General features: G+C 41.6%; 3 protein-coding genes and 1 long non-coding RNA gene across 4 annotated transcripts in view; 2 read left to right on the top strand and 2 right to left on the bottom strand.

Annotated features, from left to right (window-relative positions):
* LOC115570469 (collectin-12) overlaps nt 1-3568 on the top strand; it is a 37553-nt gene extending 33985 nt beyond the window's left edge. Inside the window, exons 6-10 of the mRNA XM_030399077.1 lie at nt 150-647; nt 1443-1579; nt 1714-1823; nt 2439-2584; nt 2678-3568. Coding sequence (XP_030254937.1) covers nt 150-647; nt 1443-1579; nt 1714-1823; nt 2439-2584; nt 2678-2697 — 911 coding nt within the window. The 3' untranslated portion in view covers nt 2698-3568. The remainder of the gene's footprint in view (nt 1-149; nt 648-1442; nt 1580-1713; nt 1824-2438; nt 2585-2677) is intronic.
* Nucleotides 3569-4822: 1254 nt separating this feature from the next.
* On the bottom strand, nt 4823-14712 carry hacd1 (3-hydroxyacyl-CoA dehydratase 1). The gene is made up of 7 exons (XM_030397892.1): nt 14546-14712; nt 11426-11543; nt 10586-10604; nt 10396-10484; nt 9993-10114; nt 7232-7410; nt 4823-6065 (listed from the first exon to the last, which is right to left on the bottom strand). The coding sequence occupies exons 1-7, from the start codon at nt 14662-14664 to the stop codon at nt 5983-5985; spliced, it is 729 nt and encodes a 242-aa protein (XP_030253752.1). The 5' UTR covers nt 14665-14712; the 3' UTR covers nt 4823-5982.
* A 1414-nt stretch (nt 14713-16126) lies between these two features.
* Nucleotides 16127-20144, top strand: LOC115569783 (transmembrane protein 236). The gene is made up of 4 exons (XM_030397889.1): nt 16127-16497; nt 16690-16762; nt 17440-17563; nt 18461-20144. The coding sequence occupies exons 1-4, from the start codon at nt 16226-16228 to the stop codon at nt 19156-19158; spliced, it is 1167 nt and encodes a 388-aa protein (XP_030253749.1). The 5' UTR covers nt 16127-16225; the 3' UTR covers nt 19159-20144.
* Nucleotides 19008-20325, bottom strand: part of LOC115569787 (uncharacterized) — a 38818-nt gene continuing 37500 nt past the window's right edge. Inside the window, exon 6 of the long non-coding RNA XR_003981629.1 lies at nt 19008-19130. This is a non-coding gene — a long non-coding RNA (uncharacterized LOC115569787). The remainder of the gene's footprint in view (nt 19131-20325) is intronic.

Genomic DNA, 20325 nt, shown 5'->3' on the forward strand with positions numbered 1-20325 from the left:
GGCTGTAGCATCACATTAGTCCGACAGACACGTGTATTGTATCAATCTACTCATATAACTCAAGCAAGAAAAGCAAATAAACACAAACTGTTGCACTATTCTTGTAAAAGTTTGTTTCACTATCTCGTACACTATGTCTTATTTTCAAGGTCCTCCTGGTCCCAGAGGGTCCAAAGGGGACAAAGGACCTCAGGGACCACCTGGTCAGCCTGGCCAGAAAGGAGAGAAAGGTGAAAAGGGTCCTCCAGGGCTACAAGGAACCCGAGGAGAGCCGGGCTTCGTAGGACAACCTGGCCTACCAGGTTTGAAAGGTCTGCCAGGCGTACCTGGCAGCCCTGGATCCAAGGGCTCCCGAGGGTCAGGAGGGAGGGCTGGGCCTCCGGGAGCTAAAGGAGAGCCAGGTACTGCTGGCTTGCCTGGAAGAGACGGACAGCCTGGTCCTCAGGGGGCACAGGGCCCACCGGGTATCAGAGGTGCAATGGGACCAGCTGGGGAGCAGGGACCAAGGGGATTGCCGGGACCAGTGGGGCCTCCGGGACCAGCGGGACCACCTGGGCAGCCAGGGCATCCAATCAGAGGTCCATCAATTCCTTTAGGCCCTGTGTCTCTGCAGGATGAGGCAGCAACTCCCACACTATGGGCCCCAGGTACGACTTTACTATTGTAGCTTCACATTTCAACACTTTGGTTTTGTACAAGTTTACACCTTCCCACCTATTATCATTAAGCCCCGCCTCTACTCTGCCTCCGATTTATTTGACCAAGACATTATTTTCTAACACTAACCAAGCAAAAAACACCAGCCAATCAGAGCGACATCATCTTTACGGACATCTTTCTGACTACTTGGGTTTTGGAATAGTGGGCAGACCCAGCTAATAATATTAGTGATTAATTAAAGCGGAATCTAACAACTTGCCACTGTAGCAAGGACAGCACTAGCAACATTGCCACTGTCCAAAGCAGAAAACAACCATAAGAATCCCAATTTGAATTAGAAAGCCTGATTTTATTGCTTTGAAAGGGCAAACATTTGTATTAATAAGTAGACAGGTTTTGTAACGTATAATACTGGTTTTGAATTACCCAGTGGTGAGGGGAAACAAAGACTTTGACACAACACCAGAGCGCTCTGCATTGAGTGAATGCCCGTCTGTTCACTCTTGTTTTACCTCGGTTTCTCTCTCCCTCTCTTCACCATCAACGGGCTTCTTGCTTCAGTCATTCCAGTTGTTCCACTGTTACCTGGGGATAGCGACCTGTTTTAGTTGCACAGTGGCAGACACTCGTAACCTTTTTGAACCAATCTATACGCACTATGACTGACTATGATGGAGTCATTTTTCCACAGCCATTAACACTGTACAAGCGTTAATTACTTCACAATTAGTTAAACCAAAAAAGTCCATTGCCAGTTTGAATGAATTGTCTTTGTTTCACAGGATGTCCTCATGACTGGGTAAACTACAGAGACAAATGCTACTTCTTCTCCAAAGACCTGCACAGTTTCGATGACGCGAGGGCAACCTGTGAATCAACGTCCGCCTCATTGCTGATCATCAATGATATGGAGGAACAGGTCACTAATTTTTGCACCTCAAGAATAAAATCCACTCAATTTATTATGTAATGGAAGGAAAGGTTTTCACTGCTCTGTAATGTGTGAGCTAACCTGTGACTCAGTGCTTTTTTTCTGTCCTCATGTGACCTCAGAAATGGCTGAAAAAGCAGACCTTTGGAAAGGGTTACTTCTGGATGGGTCTGACCGACAGGGAGGAGGAGGATGTTTGGCGCTGGCTGGACGGGACCGAACCTGCTTTCACGTTAGTATTGAATCAGAAAATCTCTATCATTGGGAAAATCTTGTTCCTGAGGTGGATATTCAGTTTCGGAGCTGCTTTCCAACAATAATAACAAGCTTTTAGTTACATAAAACGATACCAAGCAAACAAGAAAAGTCTTCTGAAAACCTCCACGTTCTGGTATTTTCAGATTTCTCTGAGCTGCATGAAAAACTCCACTCGTCTGTTCCTGCTGGCCAAACAAAACTTTCACATTCAATAAACCTTTTATTTATTCAGGGTGGTCCAGGTCAGAGCAGTTCACTCACTTTTGCATGTGTACACAGGGCAGAAAAAAAGCAAAAATCCAACTTTTAGAAAAACATTAAATCTCTCAAATCTTCAGATGAAGGATAAGGTAATAATATCTGCTAAAATCTGAACAAAGAATTATGTAGTAAAAGTCTTGTTGACCTGAAGGATCTACACTTCTCCGGTGGTCTCACTTAAAATTTCAAAAATCAGCCAAAGATATCAGATGATCCAACTTCAGTTCCTGCTCCGGTTTATTGTCTTTTATTCTGTGGTTTTCCAGCATCCTCTTCGATAGAATACACTAAATCTGATGTGTGATCGCCCCCTGTTGTTTTCCTGCAGGAAGTGGAAGCCCGGTCAACCTGACAACTGGGGCCACGGGCATGAAATTGGAGAAGACTGTGCTGGTCTCATCCATGAAGGATTGTGGAATGATTTCTTCTGTGAAGACCTCATAAGCTACATTTGTGAGAAGGAAATGGAGACCTGTACGTCTATTTTTCTCTCTTCCTAGTGTTGCTATACTTGTATGTTTAGAAAGATTTCCTCTTGACGTCATTCTGTTTCTTTTTCGTTTTCAGCGAGACTGCCCGGATCGTAGCGATGTCTTGAAAGGGAGCTTGCAGTGAGCAGCTAGACTTCCCCCATGTGGCCCCCGGTCCAGTGACGCAGCACATGGAGAGTCCGTATGGAGAGAGCAAAGGGACAGATTTTTTTAAATGAGCCCAGGGCTGCAGCAGCAAACGATGCCTTTCTCCTCCAAAGTGAACCCAGTCCAACTTTACCAGCAAGTGCAATACAGCAGGGCAATCAAAGAAAGGAGGACTGTTATTTTTTAAAGTACCAAACCACCAATTGATTTATAAATATATATAAATATTTTTATGGTTATCTGAAATACATTTTATAAAACTGTATTCCATGTGCAACTGATTATCTGAATGTATATTTCATTATGCAAGTTTTGTAGGATTTCTGAATTTTTTTCTGAATTTCTGAATTCTATGAAGCCAAGTGGACTTACCTTAGTGCTTTATATAGTTTTCTTAAAAAAGAAAAGGTGCAAAATGATGCGCAAAAAAACTAAAAGTCGCTGATATGCTATCCTTGAGGAGCCTGCTATCTAACCTCATGAATGTCTCTATAGCATTTTCATTTAAACAAGTAGAAACAAGTGAAGTATTTACACATGAATACAGGAAAATGTCACAATCAGCTTGAGTTAAGACTGCAAGTTTACGGTTTAATACTCTTTGTATGATACAGTATTTTGTGATTATGAGATTTATTTTTCACTATTACAGGCGTACATATATGTTTATTATGAATATGAATCTGTGGATCCTACCTACAAATATAAAATGTGCCATTTTCTGCACTCAGGTACTGTTTCCTGTTATAGAAAAACACTTGAGTTTAAACAACACTACGAAAGATGAAGGAAACGCTCACAAATAAAAATGTAAAACCCACGACATGTTTGTATTTGTTAGCTTGTTTGTACATTTTTTTTGCAGATCAGAAAAACAGATCTAGTATCTGATTATTCGAAATAAACAAAGATCTTACTTGAGTAATATTAAAGATATGTTTGAATTGGGCGCCTACATATGATGTTGCAAAGCACGTTTAGCATGCTAACCAGCTAGTCCTGGTTTAAAGCTGTGTTAGCAATGTGAACACTTCCCCAGGCACTCCGAGCTCCCATTCCCGACCACTAGCTGCATTGTTAACTGAGCTAACTAGCCAACGGCAGCTTTTTGGCAGCAAATAGCTGCCACACTGGCGATATACCTCTTATCTGTTTTTTGATGTTACTATCACCAGCTATCTTTAATGTCGCTACTGCTAGCTGGCTATCATTAACATTGCTAAAGTGAGCTAACATTAACACTTTCCCTTAAAATTTACATAAAGTGGCAATATGCAAGTCTTGAATTCATTCTCAAAATAAATATGTTCAGAAATCGCTAGAGTAACCGCTAATTGCTGCTAACTGTAGCTGCCACTAGCTAGTAAGCTCAGTTAGCTGTGCGCTAGCAGTCCGGACTGGACGTTTGGAGAAACAGGAGGGTGTTGGTGTTTACGACACTAGCATAGGAGCTTTAGATTGGGATGGCTCAGGGCTAGCTGGTTAGCATGCTGACTTCAGTCTATATCTTTGCATCGCGATACATAGATGTCAGAGCTGCTATTCATTCTTTGTTGATAATTTTATTAAATGTTTTTATGTTTTCAACTACAATTCTTACATTTTGCACGTTTAAGTATAAAGTAATTTTTAAATAAATCAATCCCAGTATCTATAAATAAATAAATGTTAATTATATGTAATATATACACAGTATGAGTTATCTGAACACAAAGCATCAGTGAATTATTGACCTGTCTGATGATTAAATATATTTGATATTTAGCATTTTTTGACTATTGGGATGTTGTTGGTTTTTTATCCAATTGCGCTAAAATAAATTCATTTAAAATCCAGCATTTTGCCTCTGATGCAAAATTTAATCTGCAGGGTAACTCATAAATAAAGTTATCAAATAAATTAAGCACTAAAGTAGCACAATATTGATCTCCAAAATGTAGTGGAGTAGAAATATAAAGCTGAAAACAGAAGTACCTCAAAACTGTACTTGAGTAAATGTACTTAGTTATATTCCATCACTGAGATTGTCTGCGTATGACTCAGTGTGAGGGTCATCACAAAACGCTCCACAGTATTGTAGTATTTAGTTTATTGACGTTGCACAAAAAGTTATTTTCACATTTCTATTTCTCTTTTTCGTCTTGAAAAATAACCAGTGATTTGACATCGACTTAAATTAATTTTTTTCTCCTCTCTAACCCAGATTATAAGCAAAAACGTTGATTATCTTCGCTAACCATGGGCTATGCAGTTCAATGTCTAACATTTCTTCTCAATCATTTCACATTCTGGTTTTCCTACTTTGGGTCAAATCCAATCACAGTCTCTTCTTCAGCTGCACAGAAGATTGAAATGATCGTACAGTAGCACCTTGAGCAGGAGGGAATCTAACTACCTCTCTATCAACACCGACATCAGATTCTATGTCAAAAAAACAAACAACAGCGACTGAAGACTGTGAGTGCTCACAAAAAAAAAAAAAGAAATCTGGATTGTAGTCTCTAGGAAAAAGCTGCTACCTCTTTGAAGACTCAAATTTGTTTAAGATGCACTCTCGTAGTAAACATCAAAGCAACATTAAAGAAAGCAGGAGCTGAGCCGAGCAGACAAAATGTTAAGTTTTGAGCTGTGCGAACATATCATCTTTAAGAAATATGCTTATCATCAACCACTCGTTTCACATTGCATCATTTACACATCTGGTAAAACAAACATACACAAAAGAAGCAGCATATTGTCTAAATGTAGATTTATTGTTGAGGTATGATAGAACTATGAATAATCTCTGTTTGAAAAGCTTGTGTTGTTACAGCCACACTGTATAAAATCTCTGGAAAGAAAAGAATGATAAAACCGCCAATTGTTGGGGAGTGGGGACAACTCGGGGGGACACAACTTACAATCTTCCTCCCATGATTCATTTCACATTTCCCTGGAGGCCTCATGTTTGTCACAGTAAGGCTCAGTGCTGAGACACATTGTTGAGCTTCAGCGACACTGGGACTGTAAACATGTTTCCAATATTACCACTCAGAAAGAAAACAACTCAGAATCAGTACTGATTAACGCCTCTCATTCCCGGTCGTCATCTGTGCGGCTCTTCCGGTCCCGTGCGATGAAGAATGTAACGGCCGATCGGTGCTACAGGTGAGGTTGTGATGAAGTGGAGGGGGGGTTGAGGGTGGTGAGGAGGCGGGGCTGGCTCAATTGAAGGCGTGAAGGTGGCGGCATCGTCTAGTCGTCCTTCTCCACTATGACCTCCCCGTGAAGCACTCTTCTCCTCTGCCGCAGCATGTGGAAGTAGAGCTGAGGAAACACTGAGGGGGGAAAAGACAAACGGGATCTGATTACTGTCGGCAGTAATGGAAAGAAATGTCAACAACAGCTCCACGGCATGATAATCTCAGACAGGCCAGGGTTGGTTAACGAATCATAGTGTTGAGACATTAAAGGCCTCAGTTAGAATAAAATATAAGATAGATGTCATGTATCTGTGACTTTTGTTGGATATAATACTGCTCTCTATATAAGATTTCTGTCTCTACACTAAGAAATAAAGTTAAAATGCCCCAAAATAATCTTAAAAAACCAAAAAATATTAGATAGGAATGTTTTTCTGGGGCAACCACACCAAGAATATGGTAAATAATACATTTATATATAACTTTTCTTGGCCTTTTTGACCATCAAAGCCACTTTACAGCAGCATTCACCCATTCACACACACATGCATACCTCGGCGACTGAGCATTTCAGTTCTCTGCTGCATTACAGAAGTACGGTGTCCATAGAACAACATGTCCCAGTATGCATCCGAGTTTAGGTGTCCGTGAAATAGCGTGTCTATATCATATGGCCATTTCCAGCAGTGGCACTCTACTCACAGTGGTCGTAAGCCAGGAGCATTAATAGTAGCAGCCTCGCAAAATGTCCAAGAAATAAAAGCTGACGCAGAGGGAAGGCAGAATTCAAGTTTGTACTTGCAAGGAGACAAACTTGTATGTGTTCTTTATAACGAGGGCCAAAGGAATAACATATACGGCGGCACTTTGACACCAAACAAAGAGGCAAGAAAGTAAATAAGTAAGAAAAGATTTCAGTTCAGCTACAGCAAAAGATGAAGCAGCAGTAACAGCCGGCTTTTTGTTGCGGAAGAAATCGCTCAATCATCAGAGTCAGAGTTTACAATGTCAGCTTGACAAGAATCACTAGTGCAGCCCGAGTCAGGCAGCATATTAATTATGTAATATCTGTCTTACATTTACAGCCGTCTCTTTGAGGGCAACTGTAATTCTGATGTGATGAAAGTTAATCTGACGGCCCTTAATCACTGAGTAACATTACTCATCTTGCTCACTTGTCATGTTAACAGCCACTATTAATGACATAAGAGGCCATTAGCATCAAAGTCTGAACAAAGATCTCAAGGGAGACTTCATCCTCCTCTACATGTTCAATTCATGGACTAAAAAATGCTCCTTACGTGGGATGTAGGACAGCATGACGATGATGAGGCAGTAGTAGTAGTCGAATGACACGTTATACATGTTGGGAAGCCTCATGGAGTACATTCCAGATCTGCGTACGAACGGCAGAGCAGCATAAATGGTCATCAGCTCTCCGATGACTCCCAGGGGGTACAAGATGATGAAGAGGTTGTATCTGTGAGGGGAAAGATGAGTTTTAACATCCGGCACTGTGTTGACACATAATAACACACACCTGCAACAAACACTCCTGCAGTGACAGTTTGTGGATGTTAAAACACACGCGTGCACACAGGTCCAGACACTCGAATGCAACCTGGAATGGATGATTTAACAATAAATGCATGCTACTATTTAATCACCTAGCTTAAACTTTGAACAAATTCACGAACACAGTTAGTATAAGAACCTTTCACAGGGTTTACAACAGTTAAAGCCTCACAGACTTAACATGAGGATCTTTTTTAATATCTGTTACAAGTAAGAAGAGCAAATTTGGGCATTTAATAGCCCATTTAATAAAATCTGACAGAAGTATACAATAAAAACTACGAGCAATAAAAGCTTTTCAGGTCAAAGAATGTTTTTTTCTGCCTGTCTGGACGCTCTGCTTTACACAGGTAATCAAACACAATGAATCCGGTCCATATCTGTGGCTGGAAAAGTCGGCTGCCAAACAGCAGCTGTCTTTTCTTTTAAGACATTTTCCTGGGGTTTGAATTCCTATCAACAGTGAGCAAGAATTCAACACAGGTCTGTAGCCAGCGTTCAATCATTGATGTTGGAGATTATCAGCACCACAAAACTGGAAAAATGAAAGACATTCCAGCATCAGCGAGCCAAGAAAAAGAGATTTCAAATGTATTAACAGGAGAAGCAGACAGGAAACAGGGCGATACAGAGATATGACATGTGGCTCTTCTTGTCTCTCTGCTACTACTGCCTGTCACTTCACATACATGTGAGGTGTCCCGCCTCCCTTTGTGACAACACAAGGCCTCTCTAGTGCGATATACGTCATGACTCAGGGCTGCAGGGCTCCTGCATTGAGTCAGGACTGGACCAAAGGCTCGGGGGAGCGTCTCAGCGGATGTGAGAGAAATGTTGGGAGAACATTCCATGACCAAAACAGATGGTCTTAAAAACAGGAGCAGCTGAACATGAGCCCCTCTCCCGGGGGGCCTGGCGTCTACTCCGTGCTTAAAGAAAGCCGTGAAGCGCGGGGGGCAGGGAGGAGAGAGTGACATTCAGGGTACGAGAATCAAAATTTAGACAATAGAGTGACTGGCACAAAACTGGATTCTCTCCTGAGGAGCACGTGATGCAGTGAAGCAGAATAAAAACAAATATTTTCCCGTTGAACTTCTGTCTGAGGTAACAAGGAGACAACACAATGTCTCGCCTTGTAAACAAGTTGATGTAATATGTAAACTTCAGTATTCTGAGATCTGTAAGATGCCAAGCCTGCGTGTTGGACAGCCATCAATGTGTACAGCTGACGTCCCTCCAAACGACTCCAATTTCAGCTGAGCTACAGTAGCAGAGGGGCACGCAGGGCCGGAACGCCACGTCACAACTGCTCCTCATACAGTAGCAGGCAGGCTGCATTATGTCACTCTACAGTCGATCGTCATCAGGTCTCACTGATAATCAATGCAGCTGCTACAGTTTCATATTTCTTTGTGCTGATAATTAAGATAATCATGATATGAGGCGATATATCATCTTAGATTATGGATATTGGTAAATCCTGATATGACAAAAGTGTTTCTTTTCCTGGTTTTAAAGGCTGAATTACACAAAATTATGTAATTTTCAGAACTTGCAAGACTTTTCATCTTGTTGTAATACTGTCTTTTACTAACTTAGTCATTATATCCACATTTATGATGATTATTTATTTAAAAAATCATATTATATATATTTAAACACTTATTTATGCGCTAAAAAAGCCCAAAGGCCAATCGTGTGTTTTATCACGGCCAAACCTGGAAACATATCAGCCAATCGTGTTGTTGCAGTGACGTAAGCACAAAGTTGAGATTAACGACAATTTCAGTCGATTTGGTTCTGGCTCTCTCCTTGTGCACATAGACAGTGGCCTGGTCTGGTTAGCCTGATATAACTGCCCTGGGGGCGCTGCCAAGATGGCTGCCAATTGCCAAAATTTGTCTTAAAAAAGCACTTTGCTATGAAGTACAACAACAACAAGCATGACTGCAAACAAAAGTAAAACTGCTACCAGCTCCACAGCGAAGGAGTTAGTTTCTAAAAAGGCAGATGTACAACGAATAATGGAAATGTAGTATAAGGCGGCAACACAACAAACTTATTTCACTACCTCAAGCAGAGAAGCACCTGGTTGGGTAGGAGACAAAAAGTTTCAATTTCTTTTTTTTTTTAAATGCTTAAATACGTGTTAAAACAGCCTTAAATGTCCTCCTGTCTTCTGCAATGTCTGTTCTGAGTGATCATTATTGTCAGAGCACAATGTTAGCGGTTAGTTCGCCCACCACTGACACAGAATGGCTAATGAGGTGCTAATCAATAAACACACACATGCTTCTGCTCTCTGTGTGAGCCAGGTGATACTTAATACACAAACGGCTGAACTACTTCCTGATGTAAAGCTGGTCTAGGCCCGGGGAGGGAAGCATGCCAGAGGTGAGATCGCTACATCGACGGCAACATGCTCAGATACAATGTCCGACGCGGTAATGACAATTCAAGCTCATCCCAGGCTAACGGCATCTCCACCTGGCCCATTTGATGAAGTACGGCAGGTGGTGGAGCAGGCTGAATGTGTAGTAGGAATATCTCGTAATCTCTGTCATCGTCCACACGACCAGGAATAGGATTACACTTTCTTCACTCTGGATCTTCATTTAGATCAGAAACAAATGGCAGATGTACAGAGGAAGGAAGAGACGTTTACATGAGGCAAACCTGACATGCACTTGTTTGGGAGCAGTGACGGCAGATATGAACAAACAAAACAATAAAGTCAAAGGTTTTATGCAACAGATGCTAAAACAGAAACAGAGAAGAAGCCTCATTTGATTTAATTATCCAGGGAGGCAGTGTGAGAATCCATCTTTGCTTATAGAATATTAGTTATTACTATTATTCGACAGTACAGCCGAGTCTGTGTTGTGATCACCTGTCTGATGCTGTTGGTGATGAACCAAACCATGAAAATCCGTGAACACACTTGCACCCCGGTTACAATCACAGAAGTCCTGACAATTCCTGCAGCAGAGCAGTAACAAAAGAAAAAGGCAGTTGAGAGCTGCAGGTGACGGCACGTTAACACATTTGTGCACAAACTATAAACAAAAATCATTACGTACCGATGGCACAATGTCCCACCTGAAAGACAAGACACATATCAATCAAAATCGGAATTTACAGAAAGTATCCTGAACTTTTAGTCCCAGGGATTACTTTCAAAAGTAACTAAAAGGTTTGCCAAGTCTTTGCCGGTCCTCAGCCCGTGGTGGGTAAGCAGACAACAATGGGCTGAAGACACACAAAGATCAGGCAAATTATTCCAGTAAAGTTAACTCTATGCTGTTGTGTTGAAGCGCAATGAACAACAGGTTTGTGGCTGTACATTTTTAAATGGTGGCTGAAATAAAATGCTGCAAGTTCTGTACTCCCCACAAGGCAGGGACTGCTGGTTGGGATAAAATAATGTCCCCAGTGTTGTCTTCATTTCAGCAAACATCTCTCTGCGTCACCACTCTTTTTTAGGCATCTGTCTTTACCTCTTTGTTTCTCAAAGTGTATTTCTGGTGGCATAAGCTGTCACCAGGAGCTGGAACTGGTAGCTTTCCCTGCGCTATTGCCAGTAAACAGGAGGTTCGTTCCCTCTGTGTGTTCATGAGCAGACGGGACAGCCACTTCATGGAGTTCTCTGTCCTGATTGGATAAAGTAAGCAGGGATACAAGAACATTTCTTTTCTCTTTTACTGCATGAGCAGGAGAGGAGGAGAGACATTGGTTACTGACCAAACACTCTTTAACAGTGTTGACTGTTGGAATAAGGAGCTATTCAACACTTATTTTAAGCTGACTGCAGCTTTAATTTAGACCCTGGCTCCTCCAAAAGTTCCAGTTTTCCTCGAGGGGAAATGCGGCTTCCTGTGTGGTGCAAGTGACAGCAAACATCGCTCTACTCGAATTCTTACCTCAACTAACGCAAAGGTCTGGAAAAACTTGAGTGTCCTTGCTATACTTCTGTACAGACCCTTGTGTGTGCCTTTCTGGATGTAGAAGCGCATCATCGCCATGGCCAGAACCAGCCACCTGCAGGAGAGACCACAGGACAGATTACATGACGGCACCACGGTCATCATGTTATTCAGCTCTGCATGCACTATTTTACAACACTAAAACAACTGTATTTCTCACAGCTCTGGCACGTTTTTTAATTTTATTTTAGGAAATATCAAGAGAAATCTCCACACAAATATACAGTAATTCTTCTGTCAGGAGAAAAAAAAGAAGAGAAACCAGATATTCTGTCCAGCTGCCTGTTTGTCTTTTTTCCTGAGTTGTTGCATCAACACTAACTGGCGACATCATTTTGGCGCGCGCAGAATATGTGGCTGCTCCTGCTCTTCCACGTGGTGTAAATAAACAACACGTGCAAGTTACGTGAGAATAAATATTTACGGGTGAGGACTGACTCGATAAAACATGATGAAATGGGATGATTATAGTGACAAATCACGGGTGAAGCGCAGACAGTGTTTCAATTTTTTTGCAATTTTATCAGAGCTTACATTTGAAAAGATGCAACATTACACAGATAATGGACATTTACTACTGTGTGAACTCGTGTTGCAGCTGTATGCCAGCTTCAGTGTCACTCTGTGTACATTTGCTAACCTAGAGTATTGAATTCTACTGAATTAGTGTTATAAAGGCCAATATATAAGCCTAGTTTATATAAAGTTTTAGGTCTGTCAGGACGTAACACGTCGTGAAATTACACAGAAACTGTTTGTTCAGCCAAGACAAGCCTTTTGTTTTCATTCCTTTAAGGGTCATTGTAACTGATAATAATAATATTAGTGTTATAGGTTTAGCTAGCAGTTTAAATCCTGCTGTCATGTCTGCTTCACAGTCATACTTGCATTTAGTTTTAATAGCATTTTAACAGTCAGTACAGTCTGACAGCATCCATTTCCAACAAATCCAAGCTTCAGCCATTTTAAGTTTAAACTGTGTTTTATAATTAAATCCACTTTTGCTGCAATTCTTCTTTATGTAAACATGAATAGATGATGACCTGAGGATCATAGTTTCCATTTGACACATGACAACAATGAACAAGAGTGAAAGGACTGGACTGACGGTCTTAACAGTAGCCGACCTTAATGTTAAGCAGGTCAGAAAATCTGTATATTCCTTCAGTTAGACGGAGTAAAGTTAGTTTAAATGTTGGAGGCTGAATGCTCCACAATGTTTGACATGCTACTCAATGATAAAACCAGGTGTAACAGGTGTAATCTCCTGACACTGAACTCTACGAGACTACAGCCATGAAAGATTATCTCACAGAACTGTTCACTGGATCAATGATATTAACGGTTTCGTGGGTTAAACAGCTGACTATAAAATACCACAAAGTAGTAAAAGAAAATGAGCAGTGTACTTTCTTTAAACCACAGCTGATGTTCTTTATAGTTCAAAACCAAAAGATACTCAGTTACCAATCATATTGAAAAGAAGGTGGGGCTATTTTGTTTCTTTAAATCAACTACACATCTAGTTCTTTCAGAATCTAATTGGATGCCTTAAATGTGTGTTGCTCTGAGACAAATACACACAGTATTGTGTGTTCTGTATCGTGATATGTGTTAAAATATAGAGAATACAGTCAGTTCAGTTATTGTCAGTGGCAACATTTACTTAATTTTAGAGCATTTCCATTTCTTGCTACATTATTCATCAACTCCAATGAATTAAAAGAGGGAAACACTGCACTTCTTACTCCGCAATATTTATTTGGTAACTTATGAGTTACTGATTGAGATTGATATTAAAAAATATGACCAAGTAATAAACTATGATGTATTATTATGGATATACATAAGACTTCATTAATCCCTTTGTAAAAACATCAGCCCCACCTTCACCAGCTGCAACATAAAAGTGATTATTGTTGTTATTATGTCCATAAATATTTGAAGTGCATTAGTGAGGCGATCAGCTGTCAATAATTGACAAGACAGAAAGCTAAATCCTTTACAGCTCCTTAAATGTGAATCATGTGAGTCATCTTGGGAACAAATGTGACCTTTTTCAATATATTAGGCCGAACAAATAATCGATAAATCAAGACAGGGTACTCAACAAAGAAAATGGTCATTATTTGGTGCCCCAAGTCAACTTTATTCTGTATTATATGCTGAAATTAACCTTTTTGCATGATAAAACATTTACTTTTCCCCCTTTTTCTGACATATTAGACTGAAGAACTTATTGATTAATCAAGACAGGGTACTCAGCAGTGAAAATGGTTATTATTTGCTGCCCTAGGTCATCTTTATTCTGTATTATATGCTGATATTGACCTTTTTGTATCATAAAAATCTTTGCTTTTTTAAAAGCCCATTTATGTATATGCACATGCCATCATGTTTACATAAGACCATGTTGATTACTGAGTTTCTACTTGTAACACAGTACTGCTGCAGAGTAAAAAAAAAAAAAAAAAAAAAGACCAGTAAAAAGTCCTTTGCTGGAGGGACTGACTCCAATCTGTTTGTCTTACTATATAAACACGACAAAATGTAATGTTGTTTATCTATTAAACATTTATTTAAAAAAAAAGTGCCCATTGAGCATTTCAGTGTCCCAGGCCGGCCTGAGCTCCAGTGTCAGGCAGTGCGCTCCGGCTATACTTATCACTGCAACTGTCGGCAGCAGTGCGGGCCTTGACGCTGACACCGTGCAGTCAGCCCTATTTGGACACGGCTGCAGCAGCCAGCCCCGTCACTTTCACCAAACAGCCATTCATTCATTTTTCCCCACACTCTCACAAATACACTCCACATTTCTCTATGATTCCACAATAAAAAAACAAACTAATCTCTCGCTCAAGTCCCTCCTCAGCTCCGCTCGGGGCCGGCAGGCGCTAAATGTGTCGAGCTGAACTGGCACTTTGGACTCACACAGGACTATAAACAGCAACACACGCTTCAGGTTTTTCAGGGAGCGGTTGGCGAACTTCTGCGCTTTTTTTTCTTATTAATAGGCGACAAGGGGGAAGAGGGAGGGGGGCGGAATGGCGCACGTACCCGGCGGTCATGGCGATGTTGTAGAAGGTGAGCCATGCGGTCGCGACGGCGCTTTTCGTCCTCTTCTTGTTGTTGTTTTCCTTCTCCTCAACCGTGCCGTCGTCCTCGCTGGACGCCATGGTACCGGGGGCAGGGTGGGGAAGTCAGGAGGGGGGGAGCTGACAGCTGGGGCTGGCAGGGAGGGGAGCAGCAGGGTCATCCATCCATCTATCCGCCCCCGGCGCGCCTCTCTCGCGGGACTAGTGCTGCAACAAGTGCGCGGCATGCCGGTGGGCCACGGGTGGGTTACATCATGTCTCTTTATCCTGTGACAGGAAACTTTTACTCCTACCAGTGTAATGTAACTAAATACATGTACTCAAGTACTGCACTTTCAAATTTGAGGAGCTTTACTGGAGTAGCTCCATTCGCTGGTAGGCAACTAACTCCACCACATTTCAAAGGGAAGTAGTGGACATGAACATCCATTTTATATTTACTAATACTACCCAGCAGCATGAAATGGGGATGTTAATGATTAATGAGTAATCGATTAATCGCCTTTAACTATTTACCTGATTAAAAAAATATCTACCAACAACCAGAGATGGGCACAGATACTTCAGAGTCATGTTACGAGTTATATACTTTCTTATCAAATGTATCAAAATAAAAAACAAAATACTAGAATGAAGTAGTGCATGTTATTGAAATACACTAATTTAACACTTAAAATTACTTAAATGAAGTCATTATTGTATGTTGTGTTTTTGTTTTATGTAGTTTATCGTTCAAGTAACTTGGAGTTTACTTTATCTGTTCTTTAACTCCAGATGCAGCCTTCTCTGACTCAGATTTGTCATCAAATGTAGACCATGCCAGTGGTTCAAACATATCCTTAATGATAACCGATAATTGATTGCTAAGGCAGCCGATCATCAAGAATGAAAACTGGTGAAAAAGAGTCATATCTCTGGTGTGAACAGATGAAATGATTAGTCCATCAAGATCAAGAACACGCCCTGACACACTAAGTGACATGACTGAATAGGATATTTTAAAGTGTTTTTATACCACAGATTATGTCTAGTATTTGTTGCATCATTGTGCAGCCTCAGACATCTAGCAGTTATCACCTTTTGCCACTAGATGGCGGTATATAAATGTGAGAAGAGCCACAAGTGCCTTTCGGTTTTCAGTGGGATCATGTGTCTTCGGTTCACAGCCACTTGGATGTTGCTGTTACTGTGGGTGTTAATCAAATCCACTTATGTTTGCTGGTTTTGGAGAATGTTGAGGTAGAAAACATTTTATAACAGATACAAAGCTATTTAGATCCTCAGATCTTCAGCGACTGATTGATCGGAGCACTGTTTTCAAGACTTTATCGTCACACTGAGATGACTGCAGTTCACATATATCCTTTAGGGTGCACAGTTAGACAAACTTTGTTTGTATCCTGTCTATAAAGAGAGTAAAGGGCCGGTCACATCACCGTCACACCAAGGTACACAATGCCTAGTGCAGTGTAAGCAGTTGGGCGAGCAGAGAGCCAGAGCTGTGCTGTGTGGAAAATGCTAGTGGAGGCAGACAATGCACTGGTCCGAGGCCTGACCAGCCCTCAGAGGGACAGGGGTCGCCTCACTGCGACAACAGCCCCCGTCTCCCTCCCTACTTTTTCTTTTTTTGAGCTACCACAGCATGGGCTCGGGGAGGACGCTGAAGTTTGCCCTGTGCGAGGTGCTGCAGTTTGCAGGCCTGTGTGTGCCGCTTTTCATCGTCATGCAGAGGTTCGCTATCATCGTAGCAAAGGTCAAAGCCTCGGCGCAACCCCCTGGAGACGGCAGCACGGCCTACTGGTTGATTGTGGCCTCCTCCATCGCCTATGTCACCTCTACCGCCCTGCTGGTCTGGGTGCCCTTGAAGTACATGGTCTTCATGAAGAAGAAGTTCCTCATTGGGAGGAAGAAGTGGTGAGTTTCTTCAGCTGGGAGCCCGGTGCAGCTCTGACCTCAGACCTGGCCAGCTGGGTTGAGTAAGAACAGGCCTGGAGCTGGTTTGGACTGCACTTGTCTTGTGAATACAATGAGTTAGCAAGTCCTGCAACTGCCTTTGTCTTCCTTCCTTACTTTTTTTGTCTTTCCCTTCCTTTGTGTTTGTATCAGGAGGCCTGTGGCCCTCGTATATGTGATCCTGTCCACACTACCCTGCTTTGCCTTTCTCATCGCCAGCTCTGAGGTACAACACGCTGTGGTTTGTTTGCCATTTGTGTTATCACATCATTCTATCTGCACTCTGATCCTGAACTGTGTCCTTTGTTGTTGCCAGAGTCAGACTGTAATTGTAGATACTTTGTAGTTATTCGTGTTTATCATCCCAAAAACTCGCTTGACATTTGAAATACTTGCTACGACACCAAAATGAGATCTCTAAGTAGAATAAAGGTGATGATTTGTGAGGAATCTTTAAGTTCCCAGGGGAGGAATATCAAGCCGTATGGATAAGGAGCTACTGATAAGCAGCTTGGTTCCTCTTCCTGTCCGAGCTGCCCTTGTCAAATCATCTGTCCATGAGGCACATTTTCACTTCCTCGCTGGCTGCAGCCCAGGTCCTATTTGCTGTTTTGTGTGGCCCTTTCTAGAGCACCAGGCTGACCTTTTGGTCCCTGCTTATCTGGTGTCTTTTGCATAAGAGCCATAAATTCTGCTAAGATGACCAGCTTGTCTGCTTTGTTCTGTGTCCTGTCAGCGTGAAGTCCTGACTCAGGCAAATGTCAGAGCTGCAAGTGATTTGGCCCACAAACCCAGTGCGAGAGGAGCTCAGAAATTCAGCCACAAATGTGAATGGTGCAAAGGTGAATTGATGGGTTGTGTATCTTCTGGTCAAAACTAATGATCTTCTGGCTGTTTGTCCAGGTTCAGATAAATAACAACATGAAAAATGACACGTTCACGGAGCTCCCCGTATCACTAGTCCTCTTCTCTCTCATCTGTATTGACGTTGTGGAGAGGATACGCCACTGTAGACTGACCGGCCAGGGTGAGCGCAGCTCTCTGAACACATAACACAAATCACTCACTGTAGATCCTGAACTTTCCTCTGCCAACTTCTATAGTGACACCAGCCCGGCTTTACATTGCAGGAGCTCGGGGGGAACAAATGCAGCGAACAGTTCTTTATATCGTTTATCCAGAACAATTTAGAGACCCAGTATGTACATCTTCCTCTCTGCTCTGTGCCTCCAGTTGAAAAATAGCGGTGCTACTGAGGAAATGAGCAGGACATTTCTCAGCCACTTTTTGTAACATCAGGCAGCGAGGTGATTTTTTATGTAGTAATCCTTGGAAAAACTCAATTTTTTGGAAAATTTGTATAAAGTCAGCTTTCTCTAATGGTTGCATTTTTTGGATCTCTTTGATCTTTCTGAAGTATTTTCTTGCAACTTTGGCCAAACATATTTAAAATGAAATCATGCTGAACGCTATAGTTGTTGTCATTTTAGCTTAAAGGATTCCGTCGTTATGTGCTCACACTCATGCAGACGGAAAGTCAGGAGAAGTTTTGTAGTCCACAAAACATTTCTGGAGCTTCACAGCAAAACAGTGTCGCAGCATTCCGCTAAACAACTGAAGTAGATGGGAGCTTGTTTTAAAGGTGCAATATGGAAGATTTTTAGAAATTCAAAAAGTAACTCCAGAGTAACTCCAGAAATCTGACCTGACTTCCCATTGTCATGGGGGTGAGTAATGACCAAGTTTTTGGGTGAACTGCTCCTTCAATTCTCAAAAAACAAGCACAAAACAAACAAACAAACAAACAAACAAAACAACCATATGAACACCAACAACACATTAAGATAAGCAACACCAGCAAATGTAATTTCAGACATAAATTTGTTAAACAGGATTTATATTATCTCTCCTTTTTTCTCCCCAGCCAATGATTTGGAAAGAGATGCTGACATCCCCTCCACTGTCCTCACACATGTGGAACAGGTAACACCAGTAGCTCCCATCGCTCCAGCTGCGCCGGGGCCAGCTGTGCCCGGGCAAGCAGGGCCGACTCCTACGCAACCAGGAGCAAACCAGCTCAATGACAGGAACCAGAACGGAGCAGGGGCTCGACCGGAGACTAATGGGACAGTCCCTGGGATACCGGCGAATCCTGGGAGACCGTTTAGTGTCTCTGGATTAAGCTCACGATCAGCGAGCACCACAGCGTACCGCATACCTCCGTACGCCTACGCAGGTCCGCTGAGGTTCCTGTGTGCCAGCGACGCCCGAGCGGATGTATTTGTGGACAGCTTTATGTTCTGGATGGACACAGTGGAGATGGTGAGAGTGGCAGGACACCCCCTGGTCTACTACTCTGGCTGGGTGTTCCCCATCTATATCTTCAGCTACCTGTCTTGCCTGCGTGTGGTGGTCATGCCCCACAGCCCCCTGCTTTCCTCACTAGGAGTGGCCGTACAGGACTTACCCTTCTTCTTCGTGCGCGTCGGCCTCATTGCCTTCTTCGGCTTTGTCACACCGCTCCTCTATCTGATGAAGAACCTGTTGGTCTGCCTGGCCTTCGTCTATTTCAACTTCATGACCAAGCTGAGGGTCTTCAACACAGAGAGGATGTTCTTTTGAGACACTGAACACTTCAAGCAAAGACAGTGAAACATCACAACATCTTGTAGTAGTAGGCACAATCAGGATGTGTAGGATGCTAGGATTCAGGATGTGGTTGCACCAGCTCTTCGCAAAGTTAGTTAGCATATAACTTGAGATTTTATAAGGCAGAGAATCACTAAATAAAACAGGTTGGACAACACAATACTTTTACATATATAAATATGTTTACCCAGTGCAAAGAGTATAACTGTTATGTGGGTTAACAACTGAACTAGCTGACTGGCATGACTAATATAAGCTTTCACATTATGTTTAAAGAAGAATTAAAAAACAACAGAATAACACAAAGTGGTAAATGTTAGTGGTAAATATTCATGAGTTTAAAACCGGTAACCTACACAGAGAAACTTCAGAGGGTTTAGACTGTTAGCTAACTGAACTCGCTAACAGGCTTAACTTACATAAGCTTGCTAATGCTGCAGCCGCAACATTTAGGTTACCATGATCTGAAACTCCCTGTTTATTCAAAAAATGCATGAATACTACTATTTTACATATCGTTTGGCCACATAAAAAACAAAACATTTTTTACGACTTCTACTACAAACTAAGTCATTCCTTAAGTTCTAATGGTCCAACTCGGTTTAGTAAATCACTAACTAGCCTAAAAAATTCAAATAACTCCAAACAAAAGAAAAGCTGGTACAACCAAACCAAAGTACGAATTTGCGTATGTGACACAGAAGATTTATTTTTTATTAAAATGCATCATGGTACTTTTCACAGGCCAAAAGGGAGCTCTTAGGCAATGTTTTCCCAATGTGTCAAATAACTGTTGTGTTGTAAATTATATACCTTCACGTACAAATAAACTTTTTTTTACCCCTCAATACCCCTCCCCCTCACCAAGCATGGCACTTTGGGAATGTACCTGTAATGTCACTTGAGATTTTTTGGAAGACTTTTTTTCTACCAACATAAAGTGCAGTGAATATGTAAAAGCATAAATATATGTTGTTTATATTAGGTTTTTCTTTGCTCAGTTATATTCACAGAAGAAAAACAAAGTGTGAGTTTGTATCACTGATACATATATTTTGGTAAGATTAATAAAGAAAATCTTTAAAATATATGTTTTAAGTTTCACTAGCGTGATTCATGTATGCAGAGTGTACTGACATG

This window comes from Sparus aurata, chromosome 19, assembly GCF_900880675.1.
Source record: "Sparus aurata chromosome 19, fSpaAur1.1, whole genome shotgun sequence".
NCBI lineage: Eukaryota > Metazoa > Chordata > Actinopteri > Spariformes > Sparidae > Sparus > Sparus aurata.